The 26,618-nt window shown below is 47.6% G+C and overlaps 1 protein-coding gene across 10 annotated transcripts in view; it reads right to left on the minus strand.

The window, feature by feature from the left end:
* TTC39A (tetratricopeptide repeat domain 39A) overlaps positions 1–26,618 on the minus strand; it is a 54,468-nt gene that overhangs the window by 23,496 nt on the left and 4,354 nt on the right. For 2 of the 10 annotated variants that reach the window (XM_042997127.1, XM_042997128.1), the window contains exons 2-3: positions 8,821–8,925; positions 68–199 (exon numbers count right to left, since the gene is read on the minus strand). In XM_042997127.1, coding sequence (XP_042853061.1) covers positions 68–199; positions 8,821–8,925 — 237 coding nt within the window. Of the gene's footprint in view, positions 1–67; positions 200–8,820; positions 8,929–9,085; positions 9,194–9,301; positions 9,516–17,450; positions 17,555–17,956; positions 18,081–26,618 lie in introns of those variants that run through there. The other 8 variants (XM_042997133.1, XM_042997136.1, XM_042997130.1 and 5 more) reach the window with 8 other exon arrangements.

Below are 26,618 nucleotides of genomic sequence, written 5' to 3' on the forward strand. Positions count from 1 at the left end.
GATAGGCCAAGAAGACAGAAGGACAGACCTCATGACCCCTCGTCCCTGCCCGCCCCATGGCCCGGACCTCTGACACAGCGTCTGCGCCTCCTTCATCATGTTGCCAGCAAGCAGGATGTCCTGAGGGTCAAAAGTCATCATGGCCTGCATCTCCAGGATGGTGGCATATGTCAGCGAGTGGTACATGCTCTCCTTGGTTCTGCCAGAGAGAAGGGACATGAGAGCGCCAACCCCCAGACCTCCAGAGGTAGCTGGCCTGTGCCGATCACCGCCATAAACTACCCACCCAGCATGGCAGGGAAACAGAGATTCAGAGAGCAGAAGAGACTCTCCCAAGGTCTGACCCTCCCATTGCTGCTCAAAAGGCCTCAGATCCCAGCTCCTCTCCTTCCTGCTAGTGGCACCAAGTGACTTTCCAACTCTGAGCCTGTTTCTCATCCATTCTGTAGGAATGGCAGCAGCAAGAATGTTGTGTGGACTAAAGTAGGACTTCAGCAACCTGTTGGCCTGAGACCATATGCCCAGTGCCCAGGGCCTGCCTCTCACCTTCTGCCACACCTCCTAGAGCAGAGCCCAAGTCCCTTCTATCCTCAAGCTCCCCTTCCCCACCCTGCCCCCTGAGCTTGCCCTATCCTTGTTCCCTGGGCCTTATTGGCCTCATCCCCTCCTGCCTTTCCCCATCCCATCATCTGACCATGTGGCTTTCTGCTTAAGTTCTCCCATGGCTTTCATGTCCCATGATATAATGCCTGGGCCCAAGGCTCCACACAACACAGGTCCTGCCGACCTCTCCAGCCCAGCCCTCTTGTCACTTCTGTTTCTGCCCCATGACCTGCCCTCCCTGACTCATCTATCAAGGCTCTCAACTGCCTCCAAGGCCACTGGGCATCCAAGGCTCCCTCCTCGGGGCGCATGTGTCTATAATGAAGCACAGGTCATACTGAATTTATATCAGCAGAGGCTTAGCTCTCTCCTCAGACTGAACTGTGGGCACCTCAAGGACAGAGCTTGTATGGAACTCATCTCTGTCCTCAGTACCAGCGCCACAGGCCCTTTGTGAGCAGCCTCAGGAAGCCTTCTCCTCCTGCCATCTTGCTTCTTCACAGCCCAGACCTCTCAACAGAAAAGCATATGGCAGGGGCTTTTAGTCTAACACATGGAAAGAAAAGCAGGAAGGGAGGGACAAGAAAAATGCCAGTTCCCCTCTGCACTTGGGGAAGTTACGACGTGTCTCAGCCTTGATTTATACTTCTGCAAAATGGGGACAATAATTCTGGCCTGCCCAGGTCCCTATGGGATTGGCAGGGGATCACTCTTGCTCGTCACATGGTAGGAGCTACAGCAGTTTTCACTCCCTTCCCTACACATCCCCTCATTAATTATTTACAAAACTCCTCAGTGCCAGGCTTATGCTGGGAACTTCAGGGGAAAGAGATGACTGTTCTATTGTAAAATCACATGACTTCACCCCTTTTCATACCTTTCTCATTCATAAAACTGTAAAATTAAAAACGCTTTGTAAATTAAGTGTAAATTCTGGGTGACCTCTCTGCCCAGGTAATATCCTGGGGAGCCAAAGGTTTTTAAAGGAAACCAAAGGCTGGCCCACCCCTCACCAGCCCTGGCAGCTGTCCCAGGTCTTTGCTAGAACTCCTTAATCTGAAGGCAGTGGCTTGTGGAAAAGAGGCCACAGCCTGAAGTGGAGACAGAACTCAGGCTTCAGCGTCCCTGAGACACAGGCTGGATGGAATCTTGGCTTTGCCAGTTACCAGTTGTGTGATCCTGGTGAATCTTATAAACTCTCTGAGCCTCAAGTTTCTCCTCTGTAAAATGGATACAATAATCATTCGCTCCCAGGGCTCTGGGTTGCTTAAATAGGACACCCAGGCCAGAGCCACATCATTGATGCTCAATAAACGTGAGTCTGCCAGGGTCAAGGGTCACTGCCCTAGAGAGAAACTCTCCCCTTCAGCAGACGTTTCCCTGGCAGTACCCAGACCCACCCCTCCAGATAATCCCCTCCCACCCCAGGCCTCTTGAGTTCTCAAGCCCCTGCCCCTCTCTTCCTCTTTACACACCAGTGAGACCTGGGACTTAGCCCTAAGCACCCAGTCTGATACTGGGTCCAGAAGGAGGGGCAGCCCCACGTGGGCAGCTGGCAGGCAAAGTGGAATTTCTAGTCTGAGGCCAAGTGCCCAATATGCACTTGCAGCTAGGAATCCTGGCTCTTCCCCAGCCTACCACTGGAAGGCCCTCAACTGCGTTCTGGACTAGGACTTGTGGTACAGGCATACATGGAAGGTACTGAAGGTTTGGTTCCAGACCACTGCAATAAAGTGAAGCAAGTCAAATAAATTTTTTTGTTTCTCTGTGCACATAAAAGTTTAATTAAGTATGTAACAGCATTATGTCTAAAAAAAAAATACAAAACTTAATTAAAAAATACTTTATTGCTGGGTTATTGGGTGGCTCAGTCAGTTAAGTGTCCAGCTTCAGCTCAGGTCATGATCTCACAGTTCATGAGTTCGAGCCCCATGTCGGGCTCTCTGCTGTCAGCACAAAGCCCGCTTTAGATCCTCTCTTCCCCTTCTATCTCTGCCCCTTCCCCGCTCTCTCAAAAATTAAAAAATAAATAAAAAATACTTTACTGCTAAAAAAATGTTAATCATTATTAACATTTCATTGAGCTGTAATAGTTTTGCTGGTGAAGGATCTTGCCCTGATGTTCATTGCTTCTGACTGATGAGGGTGGTGGTTGCAGAAGGATGGGTTGGCTGTGGCAATTTCTTTAAATAAGACACCGGGTGCCTGGGTGGCTCAGTCAGTTAAGCATCTGACTTCAGCTCAGGTCATGATCTCATGGTTCGTGGGTTTGATCTCCACACTGGGCTCTGTGCTGACAGCTCCAAGCCTGGAGCCTGCTTCAGATTCTATGTCTCCTTGTCTCTGTCCCTCCCCCACTCATACTCTGTCTCTCTCAAAAAAATAAATAAATAAATCATTAAAAAAAAAGACGACAATGAAGTTTTGCTGCACTGGTGGACGCTTGATTTCACAATTTCACAATTTCTCTGCACATGTGATGCTGTTTGATAGCATTTTACCCACAGCAGAACTTCTTTCAAAATTGGAGTCAATCTTCTCAAACCCTGCTGTTTTATCAACTAAGTTTATGCAATATTCTAAATCCTTTGTTGTAATTTCAACAATCTTTACCAGGAATAGATTCAATCTCAAGAAATCAAGATCTTTCTTTGCTCATCCACAAGATGCAACTCCTCATCCGTTCACGTTTTATCATGAGATTGCAGCACCTCAATCACATCTTCAGGCTCCACTTTTTTTTTTTTTAATTTTTTTTTTTAATGTTTATTTATTTTTGAGACAGAGAGACAGAGCATGAACGGGGGAGGGGCAGAGAGAGAGAGAGAGACACAGAATCGGAAGCAGGCTCCAGGCTCTGAGCCATCAGCCCAGAGCCCGACGCGGGGCTCGAACTCACGAACCGCGAGATCGTGACCTGAGCTGAAGTCGGACGCTTAACCGACTGAGCCACCCAGGCGCCCCCAGGCTCCACTTTTAATTCAAGTTCTCTTGCTCTTTCTGCCACATGTGCAGTTAACTTCCTCCCCTCAAGTCTTAAACCCCCCAAAGTCATCCATGAGGGTTGGAATCAACTTCTTTCAAACTCCTGCTCATGTTGATATTTTGACCTCTTCTCATGAATCACAAAGTTCTTAATGGCATCTAGCATGGTGAATCCTTTCTAGAGGTTTGCAACTTACTTTGCCAAGATCCATCGGAGGAATCACTACCTATGGCAGCTCTAGCGTTATGAAATAGATTTCTTATGTGGTGAGACCTGAAAGTTGAAATGACTCCTTGAACCATGGGCCACAGAATGGATACTGAGTTAGCAGGCATGAAAACAACATTAATCTCATTGTACATCTCCATTAGAACTCTTGGGTGATGAGGTGCATTGTAAATGATCAGTAGTGTTTTGAAAGAAATCTTTTTTTTCTGAGCAGGTCTCAACAATGGGGATAAAATATTCAGTAAACCATGTTGGAAACAGACATCTGTCATCTAGGCTTTGTTCTTCAATTTAAAGAGCACAGGAAAACTAGATTTAGCATAATTCCTAAAGGCCCTAGGATTTTCAGAATGGTGAAGGAGCACTAGCTTCAACTTAGAGTCACCAGCTGCATTAGCCCCTTACAAGAGCCAGCCTGATCTTTGAAGCCAGGTCCTGACTTCTCCTCTCTAGCTATGAAAGTCCCAGATGGCATCTTCTTCCAGTATAAGGCTGTCCCATCTACACTGAAAATCTGTTGTTTAGTGTAGCCACCTTCATTAATGGTCTCAGTAGAGCTCCTGGGTGACCTGCTGCAGCTTCTACATCCTGTCACTTCACCTTGCACTATCATGTCATGGAGACAGCTTCTTTCCTTAAACCTCACAAACCCACCTCTGCTAGCTTCCAACTTTTCTTCTTCAGCTTCCTCACCTCTCTCAGCCTTCACAGAACTGAAGAGAGTTAGGGCCTTACTTTGGATTAGGTTTTGGCTTAAGGGAATGTTGTGGCTGATTTGATCTTCTATCCAGACCACTCAGACTTTCTCCATATCAGCAATGTGGTCAGCAATCACTTTGTTATCATTCTGTATATTCACTAAAGAGCACTTTTAATTTCATTCAAGAACTTTTCCTTTGCTTTCATAACGTGGCTGTTTGGTGCAAGAGGCCTCCCTTTTGATCTGTCCTGGCTTTCAACACATCTTCCTTACTAAGCCTAGTCATTTCTAGCTTTTGATTTAAAGAAGGGACATGCAACTCTTCCTCTTACTTGAATACTCAGAGGCCATTGTAGGATTATTAATTGGCATAATTTCAATGTGGTATGCCTTTACAGAGGTAGGACAACTCCCCAAACCTCAGACACCCCAAGTTTAGTTTATAATCCAAAGTTCTTGTTTGCTTACAAAATCCTGACCCCTGAAAATAAGAGTCCCTCACCTCTGAGCTAAACCCAAATCTGGGACATGATGCCCATTGGGGTCCCACTTTCTGGGCCCAGACCAGCTGTCAAACTGGAGAGGGCACTGGAAGAGCCATCAGAAAAGCACAGTGTTGGGACCTGGGGACTCCTTGGCCATGTGGAGATCAGCTAAGCCTTGGGGCCTCCAGCTCTTCCCTCCTCTACCAAAGACAAAGTAAAATAAAGCTACTCAAAGAAGTGACAAACACAGAAAACAAATGCCCAGGCTGGGGAGGAGTGGGTGGTGGGGCTGGAGCTTGATGAGCCCATTATTCTCTGAGGGCAAAGTATGAATAACAATTAAATGAGACACTGCATGCACAATGAGGAACAGTGAATGAAACTGGACCCCAACATTTTTTGAAGCTTCAATGGCTACAAATGGAGAGGAAAGGTCATTTTTTAGCAAGAATTATTTCCCCTAGGGGCACCTGGGTGGCTCAGTCGGTTGTGTCCAACTCTTGGTTTTGGCTCAGGTCATGATCTCATGTTTCATGAGTTTAAGCCCCTGTCGGGCTCTGTGCTGACAGTGTGGAGCCTACCTAGGATTCTCTCCCTCTCTCTCTTCCCCTCCCTGACTTGCTCTGTCTCTCAAAATAAATAAATAATTTAAAAAAATTATTTCCCCTAGACCAATGGTTCTTAATAAAAATGGGGAGATATTTTTCCTGTCCTCCTCACCCCAAGCCTCCATCCCAACCTCTAGCATCTGCCAAATTTCTCAAAACATGTTTTGGTTGTCACAAGGTGGGTGTGGGTGAGAAGTGTGTTAATAACATCTACTGTTTGGGAACAACACTCTTAAACTGAAAAAGAAAGAAAAGATTCTTTTCTGGAATGGGACAAGAGCTAAGATAAAGAGTAGCTTCACTACCTTAAGTGTGAAGTTAAAAGATACCCTCATGGAAAAACTGGTTTTCTCCATGGTGCCTCCTTCAGGGCAAGCATTTCCTCTCTGAGGCCTGAATTGTAGGGCCTGAGGTGTAGGACTCCTGAGGTGAGGGAATGAATGCCCTACTGAGGTGAGGGAGGATGAGGCAGCCCCTCAACATGCAGTGGCTGTGGGGAGGGGGTGTAGAACATGTGGGGGAAGGTCGGCAAGGAAGGTGGCAGGGAAGAGCCTGCTTAGGGACAGGTAATGACCAGAAGGGAAGTGGAGCTGGGGAGTCTTCCAAAATACTGGGAGGGGAACCTAGATGTTCAGGGATGGAGCAAGACAGAGCTTGGCCTGCCTCAGACTGTGGCCACACTCTTGCTGCAGACCCAACCCCTACCCCACCTCAAGCCCAGATCCCCTCAGAGGGTGGGGATGAGGTGCGGGGACTGCTGCAGAGGGATCATTATAAGACTCATGATCATCACATGCTGGAATCCCCACTGCCCCCAGAAACTGGGCCATTAACTCCAAACAGGACAACAATGGGTCAGTCAAGTCTACAGAAATTGAACAGGTCAGGCTTGTGAACTCAGGGGAAGCAGTCCCCGAGTCAGCATTTGCCTTCCCTCAGAACTTGAGGGAACCAGATGTGGCAGAGGACAACCACAACCTAGAGCTGAAAAGAAGGCGTTAGGCAAGTAGGCAGCACACGTGATTAGCCCCCAGGCCCCTCACCCCTACCCCAATCCCAGAATTCAGGCAGCCAGGGGTACTCTGACCAGGCTGCGGAACAGCTTCTCTGGAGAAGCTGACATCTGGGGCCAGGTCATCCAAAAGCCAATCCCAGCAATTACAAGGTCAAGGAGCCAGGTGCTTCCCTTCTGGTCATTACCTGTCCCTCCTCCCTGCCACCTTCCTTGCCCACCTCCCCCAATATCCAAAAGCCAATCCCACCAATTACAAGGCTAAGAACTGGCTCTTAAATATGACCAGACAGTCAGGGACCATCAGGCATTTGAGGAAAGCCCCCACCAGAAGATTCTCCCATTACATAGAAAAAGGGAACCTGGAAAAAAATGGAGATTATACAGGAAAATAATAAAGCATTTAAAAGAGAAACATATTCTGTGATAAAAATAACAACAAATACTTACTAGAGTGCTCACTATATGCCAGGCCCTGTCCTAAGGACTCTCATACTCCAAATATAGATATAAAGAACAGAATGCACCCAGAAACCAAGAATAAGATGTTGTAGGGAAAAAAAGAACATTCAGAAAACAATGAGTCTGAGGAAATTAATCATATGATCTCAGAAAAAAAGAAAATAGAAGGATCTCTTCTAACTCAATAGAAGGATTTAATGATAAGGTTGAGGAAATCACCCCCAAACTAAGAGAAAACAAAAAGAGAAAGAAATGCAAAACTGAGCAGAAGGTAGGAGGCTTAGAAGAGGACTAGCCCAGGAAGTCCAATGTTTGACTTAAAGAAAGCCTGAGAAAGGGAGACAGAACATGGAGGGGTTGTGCTAGACAATGTCCTAGAACCAAAAGGCAGTCTCCAAATTATTTTTAAAAATACCTACATTTCAGCACATTATCATGAAATTTCAGATTTGCAAGGATAAAAGAGACGATTCTAAACATTTCTGGGGAAGGAAAAATGATCACGTGCAAAGTTAGAAAAAATTAGGGTTCCTGTGGCTATAGTAGATGCTAGAAAACAGGGATGCAATGCCTTCAAAATTCTGAGGGGGGAGAATTATATTCATGTAACTCCTTCCTAGGAAGTTTCTAAAGCATATGCTCTGATAAAATGAGGGAGGGTACCAGAGAAAAAGCCAGGTCAAAGAAACAAGAGAGAAGTAAAGAAGTAAATAAGAGAGAAGTTCCAGGAGATGGCTGGGAGATGCCCAGTAGACACAACTATCCTCCAGGGGACAGGTTTCCAGGAAAAACGTTATAAAGAGTTCAGGATGAATGTACAGTAAATTAGGCCAATGAAAAGACAAGGCAGGGGTACCTGAATGTCTCAGCCAGTGGAGCATATGACTCTTGATCTCAGGGTTGTGAGTTTGAGCCCCACATAGGGTGTAGAGATTATTTAAAAATAAAAATAAAAAATCTTAAAAAGAAAGACAATTAACTCCAAAAAAGAAATGTAATCTTACAATGTATGACTCATCTCTGTGATGAGCATTAGTTACCTAATTATAATAATGTAAATACTATAAATTTTTCCAGACACTGTAATATAAAGATAAGAGAAAGGATGAGGGAAGGGGAAGGGAGGTAGAGCAGGGGTGTAAGAAAGCTAAATTCTTGTCTACCAATAAATGTTTAAAAGTAAAAGGTAAAAAAATTAAAAATGAAAAGGAAAAAAAGAATTTTATGGAGTATAAATTCTTAATGTTTTTAAAAAGTAGAAAAAAGTGATAAAGAGCAATATAAGCATATTATTTAGAAATAAGGCAGCAAACACTAGAAGAAATGGCTAAAAGACTTGAGTAAAAGCAACTCAAATCTTGGGTATTCTGGGGAAAAATGAAGAAAAGCAGCTGTGTTACAGCTGACAGGGGAAAAACCCCGAGTGGATTCAGTGGGAACAAGAAATCAAACTGGGAAAGGCCATAAGAACCCAAAAGTAAGGAAGTCACAGTGACCTTGGGGAGGACTGGGCTGCTCAGGGCTGTAGAATGGGGAGCCCGAGCCCCTATTTTTATGGGACTCCCAGGGGTCATGGTGACCCAGAAGGCTGAAGAGATTCAGTTACATGGAGTTCCTCTTACATAAGACCTCTGGTTCTCCATGACCAGACACTACACGTAGGCTCCCGTGTATGTGCACACGCGTGTGCACACACACACACCCGCCCCCACCCCCAATCTGGGCTTAAGCCTCACCTGGGCTTGAGGTAGCTGAGTGCTTCTGAGAACTGATTGGTGAGGAAGAGGTCCAGGGCAGTCATACACTGGTCCAGGGCCTCATGGAGGCTGCTCACAGGAGTCCTGCTGGGAGAGACACGGAAGTGACCAAGAGCCCTCAACCCCTGTCCAGGCTAGAACAAAGCCCCACAGGGCCCATGCAACCTCCCTGCCAGCCTTGGATGCCTGTCAAAAGCTCCTCCAGGGGAGGAGACACAAAGACACAAAGACAATTTGGACATACCTCTAAGTGTTCCTAAAGGTGGGAGAAAAGAAGAATGGGGGTGTCATCTGAGATCTGGTGGAGGGGTTTGGGGACACAAAGACAATTTGGACATACCTCTAAGTGTTCCTAAAGGTGGGAGAAAATAATGGGGGTGTCATCTGAGATCTGGTGGAGGGGTTTGGGGAGGAGCAGAGGATGGAGAGCAAGGAAGCCTCAGGAACAAATTTATCTTACCCCTCACAAGGTTAAAGGGAGTCTTTATGGCCCTTCTGACCCATCAGGCTTTTTTGCCCCGCCTCCCAGGGGGGCACAGCCCACCCTCTAAATCCCACTTCAGTCCTTTTCCTCTTCCTCCTTCTCCAGGACTTCTCCTGCCCATCTTGAGCCTGCACTCTAGAACTCCAGAGACACTGTCACAATGGGCTGTGGTGTGCAGGCCTCTCAAAGGCCACCTTCCCTGTACCTGACCCTCTTCCAGCCCTTACATTTCTCTATAGCTTTTATCACTCTCTGACATACACATATATATTTCTTTCTTTCTTTCTTTTTAATTTTATTTTATTTTGTCTGTCTCCCTCCACTAAAAATAAGCTTCCTGAGGGCAGGATTCCTTCTTCTGTTCAGTGCTGCATCCCCAGAATCTAGCATCTGGTACAAAGTGGGCTTTTGATAAGTATCTGTTAAGTGAATGAAAACTGATTGAATGAAGAGTCTCAGGCTGGAACAAATCCCTGAGCTGTCTGGGTCTCAGCTTCCCCAACTGAAAAATGAGAGATTAAACTATGAAATCCCCAGAGTCCTATCTTGAGGATGTCTCTTCTCAAGGAGTCTCTTCTGAGTGAGAGAAGGTTCCAAAAGCGGCCTTGATGACCTCACTGAAAGGAGACCCTTTCCCCCAAAGTTAGTTAAGAGAGTCCCTTTCCACCTGGCAAACATCTACACATAACTTTCCCAGTTCTAATGTCTCTTCCTCTCTGATGCAGCAGCAGATCTTCCTGGCAAAATGAAACAAATTGAAACATGTACCTTGTTCAAAATTGAACTCTTGTTCATTCTCTCAAGCCTGTTCTCCCCCAGTCTTTGCCATCTTAATGACATCCCTCTACCCAGTTTCTCAGGCCAGAAATCTGACAGTCAGCCTTGATACGTCTACCCCATCACTAAGCCCTATCAGTTCCGCCTCTGGAAAATCTCTTAGCCCAGCCCCTTCTGTGCCCAGTGAAGGCCACCAGCACCTTCACCCAGGGCTGATGGAAGACTGGCCCTTCCACTCTCACTCCTCCTGCCCCTGTTCTCTCTCTGTTAAATCGTTCTGCTCAGTATTTCAGGTCTCTCAACTCTCTTCTTTGCAATCTCTTTGAATCTGTTACAGTCTAAGTGATTTCTTCAGATCTTTCATTTCACTAATTCTCTATAAGGCATGTGTGATTTGCTATTTTTCCTGTCTACTGAGTTTTTAATTTCAATGATTATATTTTACATTTCCAGAATTCCATTTGCTTCCTTTTCAAATCTGCTTGGTTGTTTTGGGCAGTATTTTGTTCCCTGCTTATTATTTCAAGTCCATCTTGACTCCTTTACTTGTTTTAAAAACATTTATATTCTAGATCTCATAATTCTAGCATCTTTAGACTCTCAGTGAAACAAATTCTGTTGTTTCTTGCTTTTGGTGTCTACTACTCACAATGACTTGTTTCCTTGTGTGTTTTGTAATTTAACCAAGAGTTCCTATTTGGCTGATCCCAAAGGGATCTTAGGAGAAGGATCTATTCCTCCAGAGAGGATTTTCATTTACTTTGGCCAGATTCCCTGGGCTACTACCATCCTATGATACTTAAGTTACTTTTTTAGGTTAGTATTTCTAGGACCACAAAAGGAATAGGTTTTCAAACCCAAAATTTGTGTGAGGGCAGATTAAAATTTATAAGTTTCTAGGGAGCCTTTTTTCTCCACTAGACCTGTCGTCCCCCTTTATGAAAGGGTGTCTACCTCTTTCTGGTCAATATTCCTATTTGCTGGGGGGATAGCTCTTTGGAGGTCCCAGATTCATGTGGTGGTATAAGGGGGACAAGTTTCAACTCCTCACACTATCACTGGGCTGGTCCATCCCTTGAATGGTCATTAAAACTCCAGGCTCTACCAACTTCAGCTCAGGTCATGATCTCGCAGTCCAGGAGTTCAAGCCCCACATCTGGCTCTGTGCTAACAGCTCAGAGCCTGGAGCCTGCTTTGTATTCTGTGTCTCCCTCTCTCTCTGCCCCTCCCCACTCGTGCCCTGTATCTTCCTCTCTCAAAAGAAATACACGTTAATTTTTCTTTTTAATTAAAAACAAAAACAAAAACAAAAACGAAGTCCTCCAGGTTTTAGATTTCTGGAATTTATAAATACCTTCACATTGCTATGGCTTCATCTCATTTATCAGCATGATTTCAGCTTTTTATTCTTGGCTTTAGAAGATTTGTTACTTTGTGGAAACTCAGGAATGTATTTTAAAGCATGTTTGGAGTAACCCATCCAGCCTCTAGGTAGTTTTTATAAGGGAGAATATTGGAAGCATTATTGCCTCTAACCCATCCCTCTCATAACAGCCAAAGTTCTCTTTTTAAAACCTGAATCTGACCATGTCACTTCTGAACTTGAAATCCTTCACTGGCTTCCAATTCTCTTAGGTAAAGACCAAGTTTCTTTCCATGGCCAAAAAGGCCCCATCAGAAACAGCCCCTGCCCCTCTCTTCATGAGAAGGGCACAGTGTCTTCCTTTGTGCCCAGGGCTTAGCCTAGTGACTGGTGTTCAGTCTGCCTATTCTGTGAGCACTTACTGCCCTGGGTGTTTAACTGGCATTCTCTCCTTGAGTCTTCACAAAGCCTGTGAAGTAGGATTATTATCCCCACGGTAGATGAGGCACCGAGGAGAGGTGACTAGGCCAAGATCACATGCCCAAGCATGGGTCCTAAACAAGTTTCTGCCTGAGCCAGTGCCCTTCAGCTCAGCCCCAGGAAGACAAGTCTGTTGTCCTGGCTTATGACTACCTCTAAACAATTCCAGAGCCAAGAGCCTACCTCCCATTTCTGTATAAACACCACCACCACTACCACCACCACATCCACCTCCCATCAAGAAAGAGGTTCTGGGGGCACCTGGGTGGCTCAGTCCGTTAAGCATCCGACTTCAGCTCAGGTCATGACCTCGCAGTTCATGAGTTCGAGCCCCACGTCAGGCTCTGTGCTGACAGCTCGAAGCCTGGAGCCTGCTTTGGATTCTGTGTCTCCCTCTCTCTCTGCCCCTCCCCCACTCATGCTCTGTCTCTCTCTCTCTCTCTCTCTCTCTCTCTCTCTCTCTCTCTCTGCTCTCAAAAATAAATAAACATTAAAAAATTTTTAAAAAAGAAAAAAAGAAAGAGGTTCTGCCTGCTTGGTCCACATGGAGAGAAAGATGCACAGACAGATGGACATAGAGCACAGAGGTGAATTCCCTCCCTTGGCAACGCTAGCACCTCTTCTGCTGAACCATAGTGAGGTGATTCTGAGGTGACTCTCCAGACTGGGAGCTGCTTTGGGGTGGCCCTGGGGCTGATTTTCACCTTCCTTTTCTCCCACAAATACCCTCTAATCTCTGGTTCTGGCCCAGCCCTGGCCCTGCCCTTGAAGACTTCACAGTCTAGCAGAGAGACAGAGGCAGACAGAGGCATTGACAGCCAGAATCATCAAGGCTGCATCATGGGAATCACTGAAGGCTAAGGACGCCCAGAAGTGGAAGGGGAGCACTCAACAGAAGCTTTCTGGAAAAGATGGCACTGAACTGAGGACAAGATGGAGAAAGAAGTCCATGAAAGGGAAAAAGCCGAGCAAGGAGCTAGAGTCATGATACCACAGCGACAAGGAAGCACAAGCTATAGGGGCAAGGTGGCAAGACAGGCTCTAGAAAGCTTCCTCTGGAGGGGTGAGGCAGGGGTGTCCTGGCTGGCTGGGGAGCTCAGGAAGGCTGGGGACACTGACCCCATTTGACTTAATGACTGCATTAATTCACCACCACTGAGAATATCACTCCAAGTTCTCAATCCTCCCACCAGCCCAGAGGCAGACACGCTTATCTGCATTTGACAGATAAGGAGATAAAGACAGTGAGGGCAGGGGCCTAGTCTCCTCCACCCAGGAACCTAGGAGAAGGCAGAAATGCTTTCCATAAAAACAAACTGGCCAAAAACATTTTTCTTCCCCTGACTGTGACTGAGGTCCCCACCTCTCTGCAGGCTGTCCCCATGTCTTCAAGACCTCTATGCTCCAAGTCACCTTGCCAAGCCCAGATTAACACATTACTGAGCTTCTGAGGGGTTGATGGTGGCCTTTCCACTGTGCCTTGGAGAACCTGAGGCATGGAGGTGGGGAGGGGGGCGCTGAGCTAGATGGAGCATAGAGCAGGACTGGTAACTGATGCCAGGAGCTTTGGCATCACAGGGGAGGGATGTTTGAGGCCGGAGTGAGAAGGGAGGTGGAGTAGGGGAAGGGGTGTCAGACAGCCTGAAGTCACCCCATTCTCCCTTTTTTTAGCAGATTTTTAAAAAAAAAATTTTTTTTATTTTTTATTTATTTATTTTTGAGACAGAGAGAGACATAGCATGAGCAGGGGAGGGGCAGAGAGAGAGGGAGACACAGAATCTGAAGCAGGCTCCAGGCTCTGAGCTGTCAGCACAGAGCCCGATGCGTGGCTCAAACTCACAGACCGTGAGATCATGACCTGAGCCAAAGTCAGACGCTTAACCGACTGAGCCACCCATGCACCCCACCCCATTCTCCCTTTGCCTCCCCCTCCCCACTTTAGTCTGCCTGGAAGCTGCTACCCTGACATCTGATGGGCAGAGCTGGATGGAGCAGAGGAACCTCTCATTCCCCACGGGGGCAGTAGAGGCAGTGCAAGGAAGTCACTTAGGGAGCAGAATGGAACCACAGCTGGCTTTTCCTCCCTGCTTCACCATTCAAGGGGAACTGTGGCTGAGGGGAGCAGGGGGATGATCTGTGCATGGGGACCTATCGCTTCCAAAGTGACCTTTCTTCTTTTAAATTTTTTTAGAGAGCACAAGCTGGGTGGGGAGCCGGAGGAAAGGGGCAGAGAGAGAGAGAGAGAGAGAGAGAGAGAGAGAGAGAGAGAATGAATCTCAAGCAAGCTCCATGCTTAGCGCAAAGCCTGACACAGGGCCCAGGCCTCAATCCCACCACTGTGGGATCATGACCTGGGCTGAAATCAAGAGTCAGATGCTCAACCGACTGAGCCACCCAGGTGCCCCCCAAAGTGACCTTCCCAAATTGCATATATGATTGTGACTCTCCTTCCAGAAAGTCCCCTTAGCTGTGAATAAAATTGAGCATGATGTGGCATGGAGGGATGTGACGTGGCCTAGTACAGTGTGGCCTTCAAGAGTATTGAAAGTGGATAACCCTGGTCTCAAACTATAGCTCAGCAGTTACTTGTTGGAAAAAGTTAGGAAGGTTCTTTAACCTCTATAAGCCTCAGTTTTCTCATCAATAAAATGAGAGTGGCAGTACCCACCTCCTAGTGTTGTTAAGAAGAACAACTAAGACAATGTAAAGCACAATAAGAAGTATTCAGGAAATGTTAGCTGTTGTTACTTTTTTTCTACGGTTATGTATTTCCATCATGTCTGGAGCAACATTACGTTTATTATTTTTTTTTAATGTCTATTCATTTACTTTTGAGAGAGAGAGAGAGAGAGAGAGAGAGAGAGAGAGAGAGAGAGAGAGATAGCAAGCAGGGGAGAGGTAGAGAGAGAGGGAGAGAAAAATCCCAAGCAGGTTTCATGCTGTCAGCAAAAGCCCAACACAGGACTCCATCTCACGAACTGGGAGATCATAACCCAAGCCGTAACCAAGAGTCGAGCACTTAACTGACTGAGCCACCCAGGCACCTCTGCAGCAGCACTACTTTTATAATGAAACCAAATAACTTCAAAATACTGAATGTCCATATCCTATAACCCAGCAATTCCACTCCTGTGGGACAACCGAAAAGATAACTCACGTGTGTACAAAGGACAACCCTATAAGAATATTAACTGTTTGAATAGCAAGATGCTGGGAACTACCTCAATGTCCATAAAGAAGGCCGATAAATAAATGGGGGACTCTACATCGGGTGGTATGCCATACATCAGGGAAAGTGGGGACGAGAGCTGCAAGAATCAAGAAGGCTACATCTCAGAAACCTGAAGCTGAGTGAGAAAAAGCAAGCTGTAGAATGATTCATGCTGTATTTATATAAAAATTTTAAAGTCAGAACAGGCTACATTTTTTTTAGATTTATACACACTCAGCAAAAGAATAAAAACATAGAATGACAAAACCAATAATACTGTAACAGTGTTGTAGGGTGACAAATGGTAGCTACACTTGTGGTGAGCACAACATAATATAGAGTTGAATCACTATGCTGTTCACCTGAAACTAATGTAACACAGTGTGTCAACTATACTCAAATATAAAACATTTTTTAAAAATAAAAAAATGGAAGTAACAAAACCAAAATTCAGGACAGTGAGAGAAGGAAGAGGGGATGGTCCACAGGGTCTTCAACAGTCTCTGATATAATTTATTTCTTAACAAGAAGAATATGAAATAAATGGGCATGATGTTAACATTTAAAAAGTTGGATGACAAGGGCATGGAGTTCATTTTATTATTTGTTATATTTTTCTGAAGGCTTAAAAATATTTCATAACTTCTGAAGTGGTGGAGATTTAAAGTTCAGTTTGTTTACCACTGACCCTCATATACTGGGTTGGGCCCAGAGCAGGCCTCAGGAGTGTTTGTTGAGTGACTAAATGAGTGTCTATGGTGTAGGTGGAACTGCTTTGCCTCTGCTCTGCTCAGACCCCACCAAGATGGCACTGACCAGGGACAGGGGCAGACAGACCTGTGTGGCCTCAAAGAAGATTGGGACCTGGAGAGCATGCAGTGGAGGCAGGTATGGTTCAGTATGAGGAAGATCCACTAGTGCTAGGAGACTGAGCTTGCTGCCCTGGAGGCCCACGGAGGGGCCAGAGGAGCCTGGAGTTGTAGAGTGGACTCAGGCAGGGATATAAGTGTGCAAGGAAGAGGATGAATGTGGCTTCTAGCCTGGGAGTTCAGGATTCTTTGATAGGTACCCTGTTCCATGCCCGCCTTCTCTCCTGGAAGCTTCTTTTCTGGGCCCAGTAGGGTGGTGCTTAGTCAGGGCTGGGCAGAAGGGACCTAACCAGACTCCAGATTTACAGACTTCAACTCAGAGCAGGAAGAGAGCAGCCAGGCCTGGACTCCCTGTATTTTCCAAAGGAGGGACCAGAAGTCTAGGGAGGATACAGAACGTGGCCAAAATCATACAATAAACATGGTCAAACATGGCAAAACTCACCAGGCAACCGTCCCCCAGGCTGGGTGGGGGGGGTGTCCCCCAGTGACCCAACTTCTAAGCCTTCACCCAGGATGCACACACAGGCCCTATGGAGGCCTGCAGCTGCAGCTGGCACCAGCCTCACCTTCCTGTTCATGTGTTAGTCCTGAGGCCCTTGGCAAATATTGTCCCTGGTGGTGAGGCTCCAGGTAGGGCAGGCACCTCCCAGCTCACCTGAGCCAGATCTCCACCCAGCAACCTCCTAGCAGTCAGGGCTTCCAGCAGACGCCCCCTACCCACCCAGGCCCAGGAAGGGGAGAGCTGCTCCACATCTCCCAGCACCTAACATCTATCACTGCTAACAGGGGCAGTGCAGGGATTCTACACAGTTCCTCAGTGGGGTGGGGATAAGCAGGAGAGCCATATTGAAAGTGACAACACCCACCTTTACTACCCCAGTTCCTGCTGCACCCAGTGGGCACAGCTGATTCATATCTTAGCTTTTCAATTCCTTCAAATATCCCAGAAGATGAAACAGTATGGCATGCAGGTGGGGGCTCTGGAATCAGAGAGAGCTGGGTTCAAATCCCAGGTACACCCTTCACCTCCCGGGTGAAGGGATGCAGGTCACCCAAGAGTTATGCCTCAGTTTCTTCATCTGTAACGGAGATGATAATAACAGAGCCCACCCACAGGTGTAAACGCCACGAGGGGAGGGAGACGGCTCTGACGTGGCCGTTACTACAGCCAGCTTCGTGCGAAAGTTGGGACCCAGAGCTGAGTGATCGCCCCTGGGTCCCTGGCGCTTCCACTCTCCTCGCGCGAGTGTCCGCAGCCCTCTCCCACTCCCCGGCTCCCGGACGCCGGGCGCGACGCCTGGCAGGGGTGAGGGGCTGGAAGCCGCAGTGCGGGCGGTGGGCCGGTGGCAGAGGGAATGCCCGGCCCGCGCCCGTCCCCCAACCACCCACCCCACCCCGGGGCCGCCCCCACCGCGCACTTACCCCGCCGGCAGGGCGTCCGCGGCGCCGGCCGAGCTCATGGCGGAAGGGGGCAGGCAGCGTGCCCCCCGCCGGACGCCAGCCGCGCGGCCCAGGTGCTGCCGCCGGAACCCCAAGGCGGGCGCTGTGCGGCCCAGCCGCAGACGCGGCGGCCGGGGAGGGGCGCGCCGGGGGCGGGGAAGGCGGCGGGGCCGGGCCGGGACTCGGTCTGCCCGCCCGCGCAGTGGGGCCACGGCAGCCGCCCGTCTGTGGCCGACTGGACGGTGGGGTTGGGCGGGGGGCGGCCTCGGAATGCGACCCCCGCCCTCAGCTCTCACAGGGGAGAGGCCCGGGCACCCCAGGTCCGCCGGGCCCATGCCGTGTGCCCTCCGTGCGCAGCCCCAGGGGCCGGAGCTCGCCCCTGCCTCACACAGCCCCACCTATCTGTGGCCAGAAAGTTCGTAGGCCCGAGGTCCACCTCCCGGCCGCTCTCCCCTCCCCCACAGCTCCCGCCTCGCTGCGGCCCCCACCTGAGCCCTTCGTCATCCTACTGCATTGGTGGGGGGCATTCACGCCAGGAAACACGCGGCCTCCGGAGTCAGCTTAGGTTTTAGCACTCCCTTTTGCCCGCTGCATGACTGTGCGTGCGGCAGCGGACAAGAAGATGGAAAATAGCGTGGTTTAACACTCACTAGTCAGTAGTTCACACTCGCCTTCTCAAATAGTCCCTACAGCTGCCATTTTACAGACAGAAGTTGAGGCACAGAGTTTATGTGACTTGCTCAAGTCAATTCACCTAATAAGTGGCTAGTTGTGATTGGAGCCTGGCCCTCCTGACTCCAAGGTGGACACACTCTTGCCTTTTTTCCCCCTTGGTGCCCTCCCCTCTGGGTCCCCAACCCGTATATGGGATCATCCATAACACTCCTCAAATTCTGTGTGCTTAGCCCTGAGGCATATGTCTAGGGCCAAGGTTGAAGCCCACCTGGCCTTCTGACAGAAAGAGCCACTGGCCCATGAAGAGTTAACCAGCCACCACTTCCAGGCCCCAGATGCTCTTAACCATGACTCATCAGAGCACGTGGCTGCCATTAGAACTGTCCCTTCACAAAGGCAGGGGACAGGAGGAGGAGGGACTCCAGGCCCCTGGATCAACCCTTAGCTCCAGGATGTCAGAAGAGGAAGCAGGAGGAGCCTGTAGAAGCAGCCATAGTAGGAAGATGGCTCAGACTAGGTTCAGGGAGAGCCAGGCAGATTGGGCCTTGCGGCAGAGGGGAGAGATTAAGGAGATTACTGTTAAATCTAGACGGGCTTCCTGGAAAGGTAGTGAATTCTTATCCTGCCCATATGTGAGCAGAGGCTAGATGTTCACTTTCAAGGATCATTCTACCTCTCTGATTCTCAGGCACAGGCACAGAAAAGGTAATTAAATACAAGAAGCAGACTATAATGACATCCATAGACTGGAGGGGTGGGGTGAGGGTTTCTTGGAGAAGGTGGGCACAGAGTTGAGCCTTCAAGTTTATATTGTTTATACACAATAAAGTCGTGGAAAGGGTGTACCAGATGGAAGCACAGCATGGGTGAAAGCAGGGAGGTGGGCAAAGGCACACAGATGTCAGCTGGAGTTTGTGAAGCTTGTGAGAAGACCAGCAATGTGCATGAAGAGGAGACTCAGTAAAGAGGCTGGGGCACCCTATCACACATCATGTCCTTTCAAGTCTCTGGGCACGTGTACACGCTCTTCCCTCTGCCTGGGACACACCTTCCTCCCTTGTTGTTACTTATTATTCATTCATTTAATCAGGGTTAGATCCAGAAACTTACAATTGGAAGCCTTCTTTAAAAAAAAAAAAACAAAAAACAAATTTACCAACATACAACTTCCAGGGTCCTGTGAGAGCCCTGGAAAGGGCCGAGTGAGGGGTTCTGAAGCTTTGTGCTACATTAGCTACAGGTAAATCTTTGTTGTATTTGACCAACATTTATTAAGGGCCTGACATATGCCAAAACTTCTGGCCCTGCAGGTTTCAGTTCAGGCACTACATCTAGCTGGGTCAGGGGCTTCCTAGGCACACACTGCCCCAACCCCCTCTGACCTGCCCTCATCACCCTGGGCTGACACCATCTGTGTGTGAGAGTGGTAGAGTGAGGTTTGTATGTGACTGTCTCTGCCATCAGACTGGGAGCTTTTGGAGGGTCGAGTCTGGTCGGACATCTCTGTATCAGTGTCTGATTAATCACCAAATACCAACACTAGGCCTAGCACTTTACCATTTCCCTCTGAGGTAATTATAATAATGACTGATGTTCACCAAAAGCTTATTACATGACACACATGTTAAGTGTATAACATGGATTATTTCATTTAATCCTTTTAACCATCTCTCTGAGCTTCAGTTTCCTCATCAGTAAAATGGAAATACTGCCTGTGTCAAAGGGTGGTTGTGAGGATTAAGAATTCATGTATCTAAAATCCCCAGCACGGTGCCTGATGTGTAACACAGTTACATGCAGTGCTCTGATGGTGGTGATGGTGAGGTGGATGCCATTATTCTCAACCTTTTACAGATGAAAACTGAAGCTCAGCAAGATAAGCAGCCATGCTGCCTTTGGAGCTGGAGCTGTCCCCACACAACAGTGGCAGTGATGCTAGAGCCACTCACCTCATGAGTCAGAGCAGCAAAGTGGCCCACCCCTCAGGAGGGCTCCACCCAGGCAGCTCCCAGCCCCCAGGAGCTCTGGGCCCAGCCGGAAGCCTGAGCAGCCTAGGAGTCATCATTATTTCTGCCTCCCAACCCAGGTGACTTGCCCATCCCCACCTGGAGCTGACAGCCAAGCTGTGGGGACCAGGAGAGTAACCTGAGTCCTGGGTCCCTTCCTTCCTTGCTGGGAGAGTTTCCTAGTGCTTTGTGCATGCAAGCCGCCAGGCCTGCTTCCTCTCTTATTTTCTCCCTAACGTGCAAGAAAAATCACTGGGCTCACCACACCTGATGGCCCTGAGAACCATCTCTCAGCTTAAGAAGGGCCCCAATAAATATCTGTTTCATGAGACCTCCTCAGGATGCTCCAAAAAGCTCCACAGTGGCTTTATCTCCCATCCCACAGATGAGAAAACTGAGGCTTGGACCAAGTGTGATTTGGAATCAGGTCTTGACTCTTTATCCTGTAGGAAAAGTATGTGGAAATGGGAGGGGGTATCATAGAAATAAGGCTGTGAGCATGTGAACAGTGATGCCATTGTTGTAAAAACAGCTTAAGTTGTGAAATCTGCTCTGCCTCTCTCTCTCTGATCCTCAGTCTCCCCATCTGTAAACCTGAGATAACAGTGCCAGCCTTTCAGGGATGCTGTGAGGCTTACTGAACATTCCTTGGGTTGACCCTTGGCACCTTCCCCTTCATCCCCCCTTCTCAGTCCCTTCCTCCAGGCCTTTCCCTGGCATGAAGCACCTGTCCACTAGCTGTCTCTACCAATCCAGAACTAGCCAGTGAGACTTCAGAGCTACACCCCCCCCAACCCAGCGGGCTAGTGACTGTAAAGCGGGTTTTCTTAAAGTGAATGGGCCCCACCCAACAGATTACAGGCTTGGGCAGGTTAATAATTCACAATCAACAGGCCCATCAAGAAAGGGCCCTTGAACAGGTCTGTGACAGTCACAGTTCTGAAATATTCCTTGGCAGGGACTCTTAGGGAGGACCTAGGCCTACGTGTTGGGCCAGCCTCCTCCCTCTCCATGAACTCTGACTCCCGCTAGCTTGGGAGTAACCTCGGGCAAGTTACTACCCCACTCTAGCCCTTAGGTTCCTTTTCTCCCCATATAAAGGGGAGAGAAGGATGGACCAGGAGATCAAAGCCCTTCCTTGCTCTGATGATCTTGGTTCTGGGATCTGAGCTCTTCTACCAAAGTCTGGTCTCCAGGAGCTGCTGAAAGTGGATCTAAGGAAGGAGTCACTCATGAGGGACCAAGAACTGTTTTGATTAAAAAAAAAAAAAAAGGAGGCAGAGCTCTAATGAGGTGTTTCAGGCATTGACTGGCATCCTGTCGGGGGTTAGAAGTTGGACTGCAGAGCCAGGAAGATCTGGCTGGATTCCTGGCCCCACCATGTCCTAGCTGTCCAGCCCCAAGAAAATGACTGTATGAGCTTGAGGCAGGGCAGGGAGTGATTCAGAGAGCAGGTAAGCACCCCAGCTCTGACACCCTGGATCAGTGACTTCAGCCCTGAAAGGGGATGATGACAGCACCAACCTCATGGGCTGCTGCAAGGACTGAATGACGTAACACACATAAAACACTTGGAACAGGGCCTTATTATTGATCTTTGAGTTTTAGTTTCCTCCCCTATAAAGCAGGGATAACAGGATTGCTGTGAACATGAAATGAGCAAATGGACCCAAAAGAGCTTTGGAACCATATAAGGCTGTCCAGAGAAGAGGGATTTCTTCTAAGATGTGCACACAGGCCTGGCCAGGACCACAAGGACATCCAATTGGACACGTACTACATACCTTCACGGCAAATGTGCTACCTCACACACTGCCAAAGGGAGCAGAAACTGGCAACATCTTTCAGAAGGGCAACTGGAATTTTGAATGAAAACCTTAGAAAGATGATACAGTAACACCTAGGTAACAAATGTGTCTTTTTTGTTTGTTTGTTTGAATTTTATTTATTTAAGGGCGCCTGGGTGGCTCAGTTGGTTAAGCGTCTGACTTAGGCTCAAGTCATGATCTCATGGCTCGTGAGTTTGAGCCCCACATCGGGCTCTGTGCTGACAGCTCTGAGCCTGGAGCCTGCTTCAGATTCTGTGTCTCCCTCTCTGTCTGCGCATCCCCCGCTTGTGCTGTCTCTGTCTCTCTCAAAAATAAATAAACATTAAAAAAAATTTTAAAGTTTGTTTATTTTGAAAGAGAGAGAGAGAGAGAAAGTGTGTGAGCATGCAAAAGCTGGGGAGGGGCAAAGTGATGGAGAGAATCCCAAGCAGGCTCCCCACCCTGGGCCCAGAGCCTGACATGGGGCTAGATCCTAAGAACAATGAGATCATGACCTGAGCCAAAATCATGAGTCAAGTGTTCAACTGACTGAGCCACCCAGGTGTCCCAGACAACAAACATGTCTTAAGAAATAGTCATGGATATAAAGATTTCTGGTACAAAGATGTTCATCATAGTGTTTTCTATAATAAGGACACAACTGGAAATAACCTAAATGCCCATCAATAAGGAATTAATTCAGTGAATTATAGTGAATTTGTAGGGTGAAATATTCTGAAGATATTTAAATTATGTTTATAGAGAATTTCCTTTTTTTTAAGTTTATTTACTTTTGAGAGCAAGAGAGAGAAAGAGAGAGGGAGAGAGAGGAAAGAGCATGCACACATGGGGGAGGGGCAGAGAGAGAATCCCAAGCTGGCTCTGCCCTGTGGGGCTCAAACCCACGAACCAGGAGATCATGACCTGGCTGAAATCAAGAGTCATATGCCCAACTGGCTGAGCCACCCAGGTGCCCCATTTATAGAGAATTTCTTTGTCTGGATTACTACATTGTCTCCCAGGTAGTTTCTCTGCTCCTTCCCTGGTCCGCATATTATCTTTTCCACATAGCATCAGACCCATTTGATCTGATCATGTCACTTGTTTGTTCAAAACTCTGCAGTGGCTCCCCATGGTGTTCAGTGCAAAAGCTAAAGTCTTCACATGGCCCGAAGCCCTGAATGACCTGCACCCCCATATCTCTCTCTGACATCATCTCCCTTTACTCTCTCTTCATATTCAGCCACTCTGGCCTCCTTGCTTTTTTCTAAATATGCCAGGCATGCTCTCACCTCAGGCCCTTTGCACTTGCTATTCCTTCTGCTCTTCCTGCAGATATTCATATAATTACTCCCCCACCTGCTTCACATCTCAGCTCAAATGTCACCTTCTCCATGAGGCCTTCCCTGACCATTCTATTTAATGTAACCTTTGCCCTCATGGTCCCTATTCCTTTACCCTGCATACTTTTTTCCATAGCACTTGTAATCTGACATCCTGAATATTTTGCTTATTCATTTATTTTCTGTCTCTCCCCATTAAATTCTATACTCCACAAGGGCAGGGCTGGTATTTTTCTTTTTTTCATTTTGGTTCTCTAATATATTTCCAGTGCCCAAAACAGTGCCTGGCACACAGATGTTCAGTAATTATTGCCTGAATATGTTTTCTGGAAGGTGGGAAAATATTTAAAAAGCAGAATACAAAATTAGTACTAAAGAAAAAAACCCCGGTGTGTATGCATTTGAGAAAGCACACAGAGGCTCTATTTCCTCATCTATTAAAATTGCAGACAACAAGACCTCCCTGGTCAGAGTTGAGGTGAATGGAAGGTGATGATGCATGTCAAATCAGGGCACAGCCAAGCACAGATCTCGCTGTTATCAGATCACTGAGGCAGCAGGGTGGCAGGGGATGGGGATGTTGTAGAGGTAGGGGCCTAGTTCAGAGGGTGCAGGGGAGAGAAGCTGTGGTTGGAGGGAGCAGTAGTAAGTGAGGGAGAAAGGAGAGGGTAGTGCTGGGCACTGAGCCTGTGGAAAGATCATCCCTTTTTTTTTTTTTAAGTTTATTTATTTATTTTGAGAGACCATGTATGAGCAGAGAGGGGCAGAGAGACAGGGAGGGAGAGAATCCCAAGCAGGCTCTGCACTAACAGTGCAGGGCTCAATCTCACAACTGTGAGATCAAGTTCTGAGCCAAAATCAAGGAATGCTTGGAATGCTTACCCAACTGAGTCCCCCCCACCCCCCCCAGGTGCCCTGAGAGGTCATCTTTCTTTGACTGGCCTGTCTTGTGCTCAGGGACAGTGCTTTTTTGTGCCCTTCAGTCACCTACGTATAAAGGAAGTATCCAACCATCCATCTACTTGGAAAGGCAGCAGAGTTACCTTCAATCTGAGACTTAGATACTCTATCTGGGGGAGGGTGTTTATTAGTTGGAGATGGATTCTTGCAGGGATGGGTCTTGCCAGGGCAGACTCTGCGAGGGAGTAGAGGGACACCTGAGGCTGTGGGAGGGAATGAGCAGGGACAAAGTTCATTCCATGAGGAAAAAAGGGAGTCAAAAGGTATGGAGCATCTAGCACAGGGCTACCTGGATGGGGCACCTGATGTCCCACTCACTGTCATAAGTCCTAATATAATTGTCCTGCTGGGGGACATGGGACAAATCCAGCCACTTAGTAGGGTGGGGGAAAGATTTTACCTAAAAGCAATAGATTTCTTCTTTGCTGTTCATCTGAAGAGGGCTGATATTGGGAAAGGAAAGGAAGGCCTGGGAATCTTGGCTTAAGAGAGAAATTTCCTCCTCTCTCCTGGGAAGGAAGATGTGGGAAAACATATACTGCACCATCACAGAAGTAGAAGTTCTATAGTCAGGCTCCTATCAGGATGGTTGAGGGACTTGATGAGGGGCCACAGAATCATAAAAGTCCTCTGTTACTGATTCCCTGAAGTGTTTTTTTCTTTTGTTTCTTTTTTTTTTTTTTTTTGAGAGAGACAGAGAGAGAGCGTGCACGCATGCATGAGTCAGAGAGGAACACAGGGATAGAGATAGAATCTTAAGCAGGTTGTATACCCAGTGCAGAGCCTGATGCAGGGCTTGATCTCACGAACCATGAAATCATGACCTGGGTCAAAATCAAGAGTTGGTCACTTAACCGAATGAGCCACCCAGGTGCCCACCCCACCCCACACACCCCCGCCCCACCGTAAGGTGCTTTAAAAAGTTGCAGCCTTATATATACAATGGAATACTACTTGGCAATGAGAAAGAATGAAATCCTGCCATTTGCAGCAACGTGGATGGAACTGGAGGGTATTATGCTAAGTGAAATAAGTCAGAGGAAGACAGATATCATGTTTTCACTCATATGTGGAACTTGAGAAATTTAACAGAAGACCATGGAGGAAGGGAAGGGGAAAAAATAGTTACAAACAGAAAGGGAGGGAGGCAAACCATAAGAGACTCTTAAAAAGAGAGAATAAATTGAGGGTTAATGGGGGGACAGTGGGGGAGAGGGGAAAATGGGATGGGTGATGGGCATTGAGAAGGGCACTTGTTGGGATGAGCACTGGGTGTTGTATGTAAGTGATAAATCATGGGAATCTACCCCCAGAACCAAGAGCACACTGTACACACTGTGTGTTAGCCAACTTGACAATAAATTATATATATATTTTAAATTAAAAAAAAAGTTACAGCCTGGTTTTAGGTCAAGCTGGAGAGGAATCGGGAAGGGTGTGTCCCACCCTTGGGATGGGGTGATACAGTGAAGAGCCTCAGGGACCATTGCTCTCTAAGTCCCCCCACCCCTCCTGGGCCAGTGTGGTGGTGGTAGTCAGGCTGAGAATGGGGCTGGGGTTGGCAAAGTCACAACTGCAGGAGAGTGGTGGGTGGCACAGGCCCCCAGAGGGTGCTACAAGGGACTAGTTCCCAGCTCTTAGGCTGTCTTAGGCTGAGCTGGAAGACTCTCAGAGCGACGGGCAGGGGTGCTCTAGGGAAATCATATTTTGGATACTTCATGAAACTATGACTTTATTTTAAAGGCCTGCTCACTGGCCACATTTACCTTACAACACTGAGCTCCCCTAACTTGTTTTTAGGGACCTACTTCTCCTTCCCTCCTTTCTAGCCCCATTGGCCGAACGGTAGAGCCTCTTATTTGATTCCACCTCTCAGGGCACAGTGATTAGTTGAAAGAATGGCCAACTGGATATTTCCCTGAGCTTTTTCAAACTAGACTGGTGGAGAAGCCCCTTCTAGCTGAGGGACTAATGACAACAATCAGTAACACTCCTTGGTTACACTGTCTATGTGTTAGGCACTGTTCTCAGTGCTTTATTTACATAAGTTAATTCACACAATCCTCATAACCACCCTGTGATGCAAGTCCTAACATCACCCTCGTTTTACAGATGAGGAAGGTGAAATACAAAGAAGTTAAATAACCTGCCCAAAGTTACACTGTCAGAAAGTCCCAGAGTCAGGATCCAAAATCAGCCTGTGTGGCTCCAGGGTGCTTTTCACTGCTTTGTCTTACTGTCCCAAGCCTTAAGCTTGGAAGCTGCTGGTAGCCATGCCTTGCACAGAATGGAGAAGTACAAGAGAATGACTTACAAGAGAATGGAGCTGACCGCAGAGAGAAACTGAATTGAGAAGCA

Source organism: Panthera tigris, chromosome C1 (genome assembly GCF_018350195.1).
Source record: "Panthera tigris isolate Pti1 chromosome C1, P.tigris_Pti1_mat1.1, whole genome shotgun sequence".
Classification (NCBI taxonomy): Eukaryota; Metazoa; Chordata; class Mammalia; order Carnivora; family Felidae; genus Panthera; species Panthera tigris.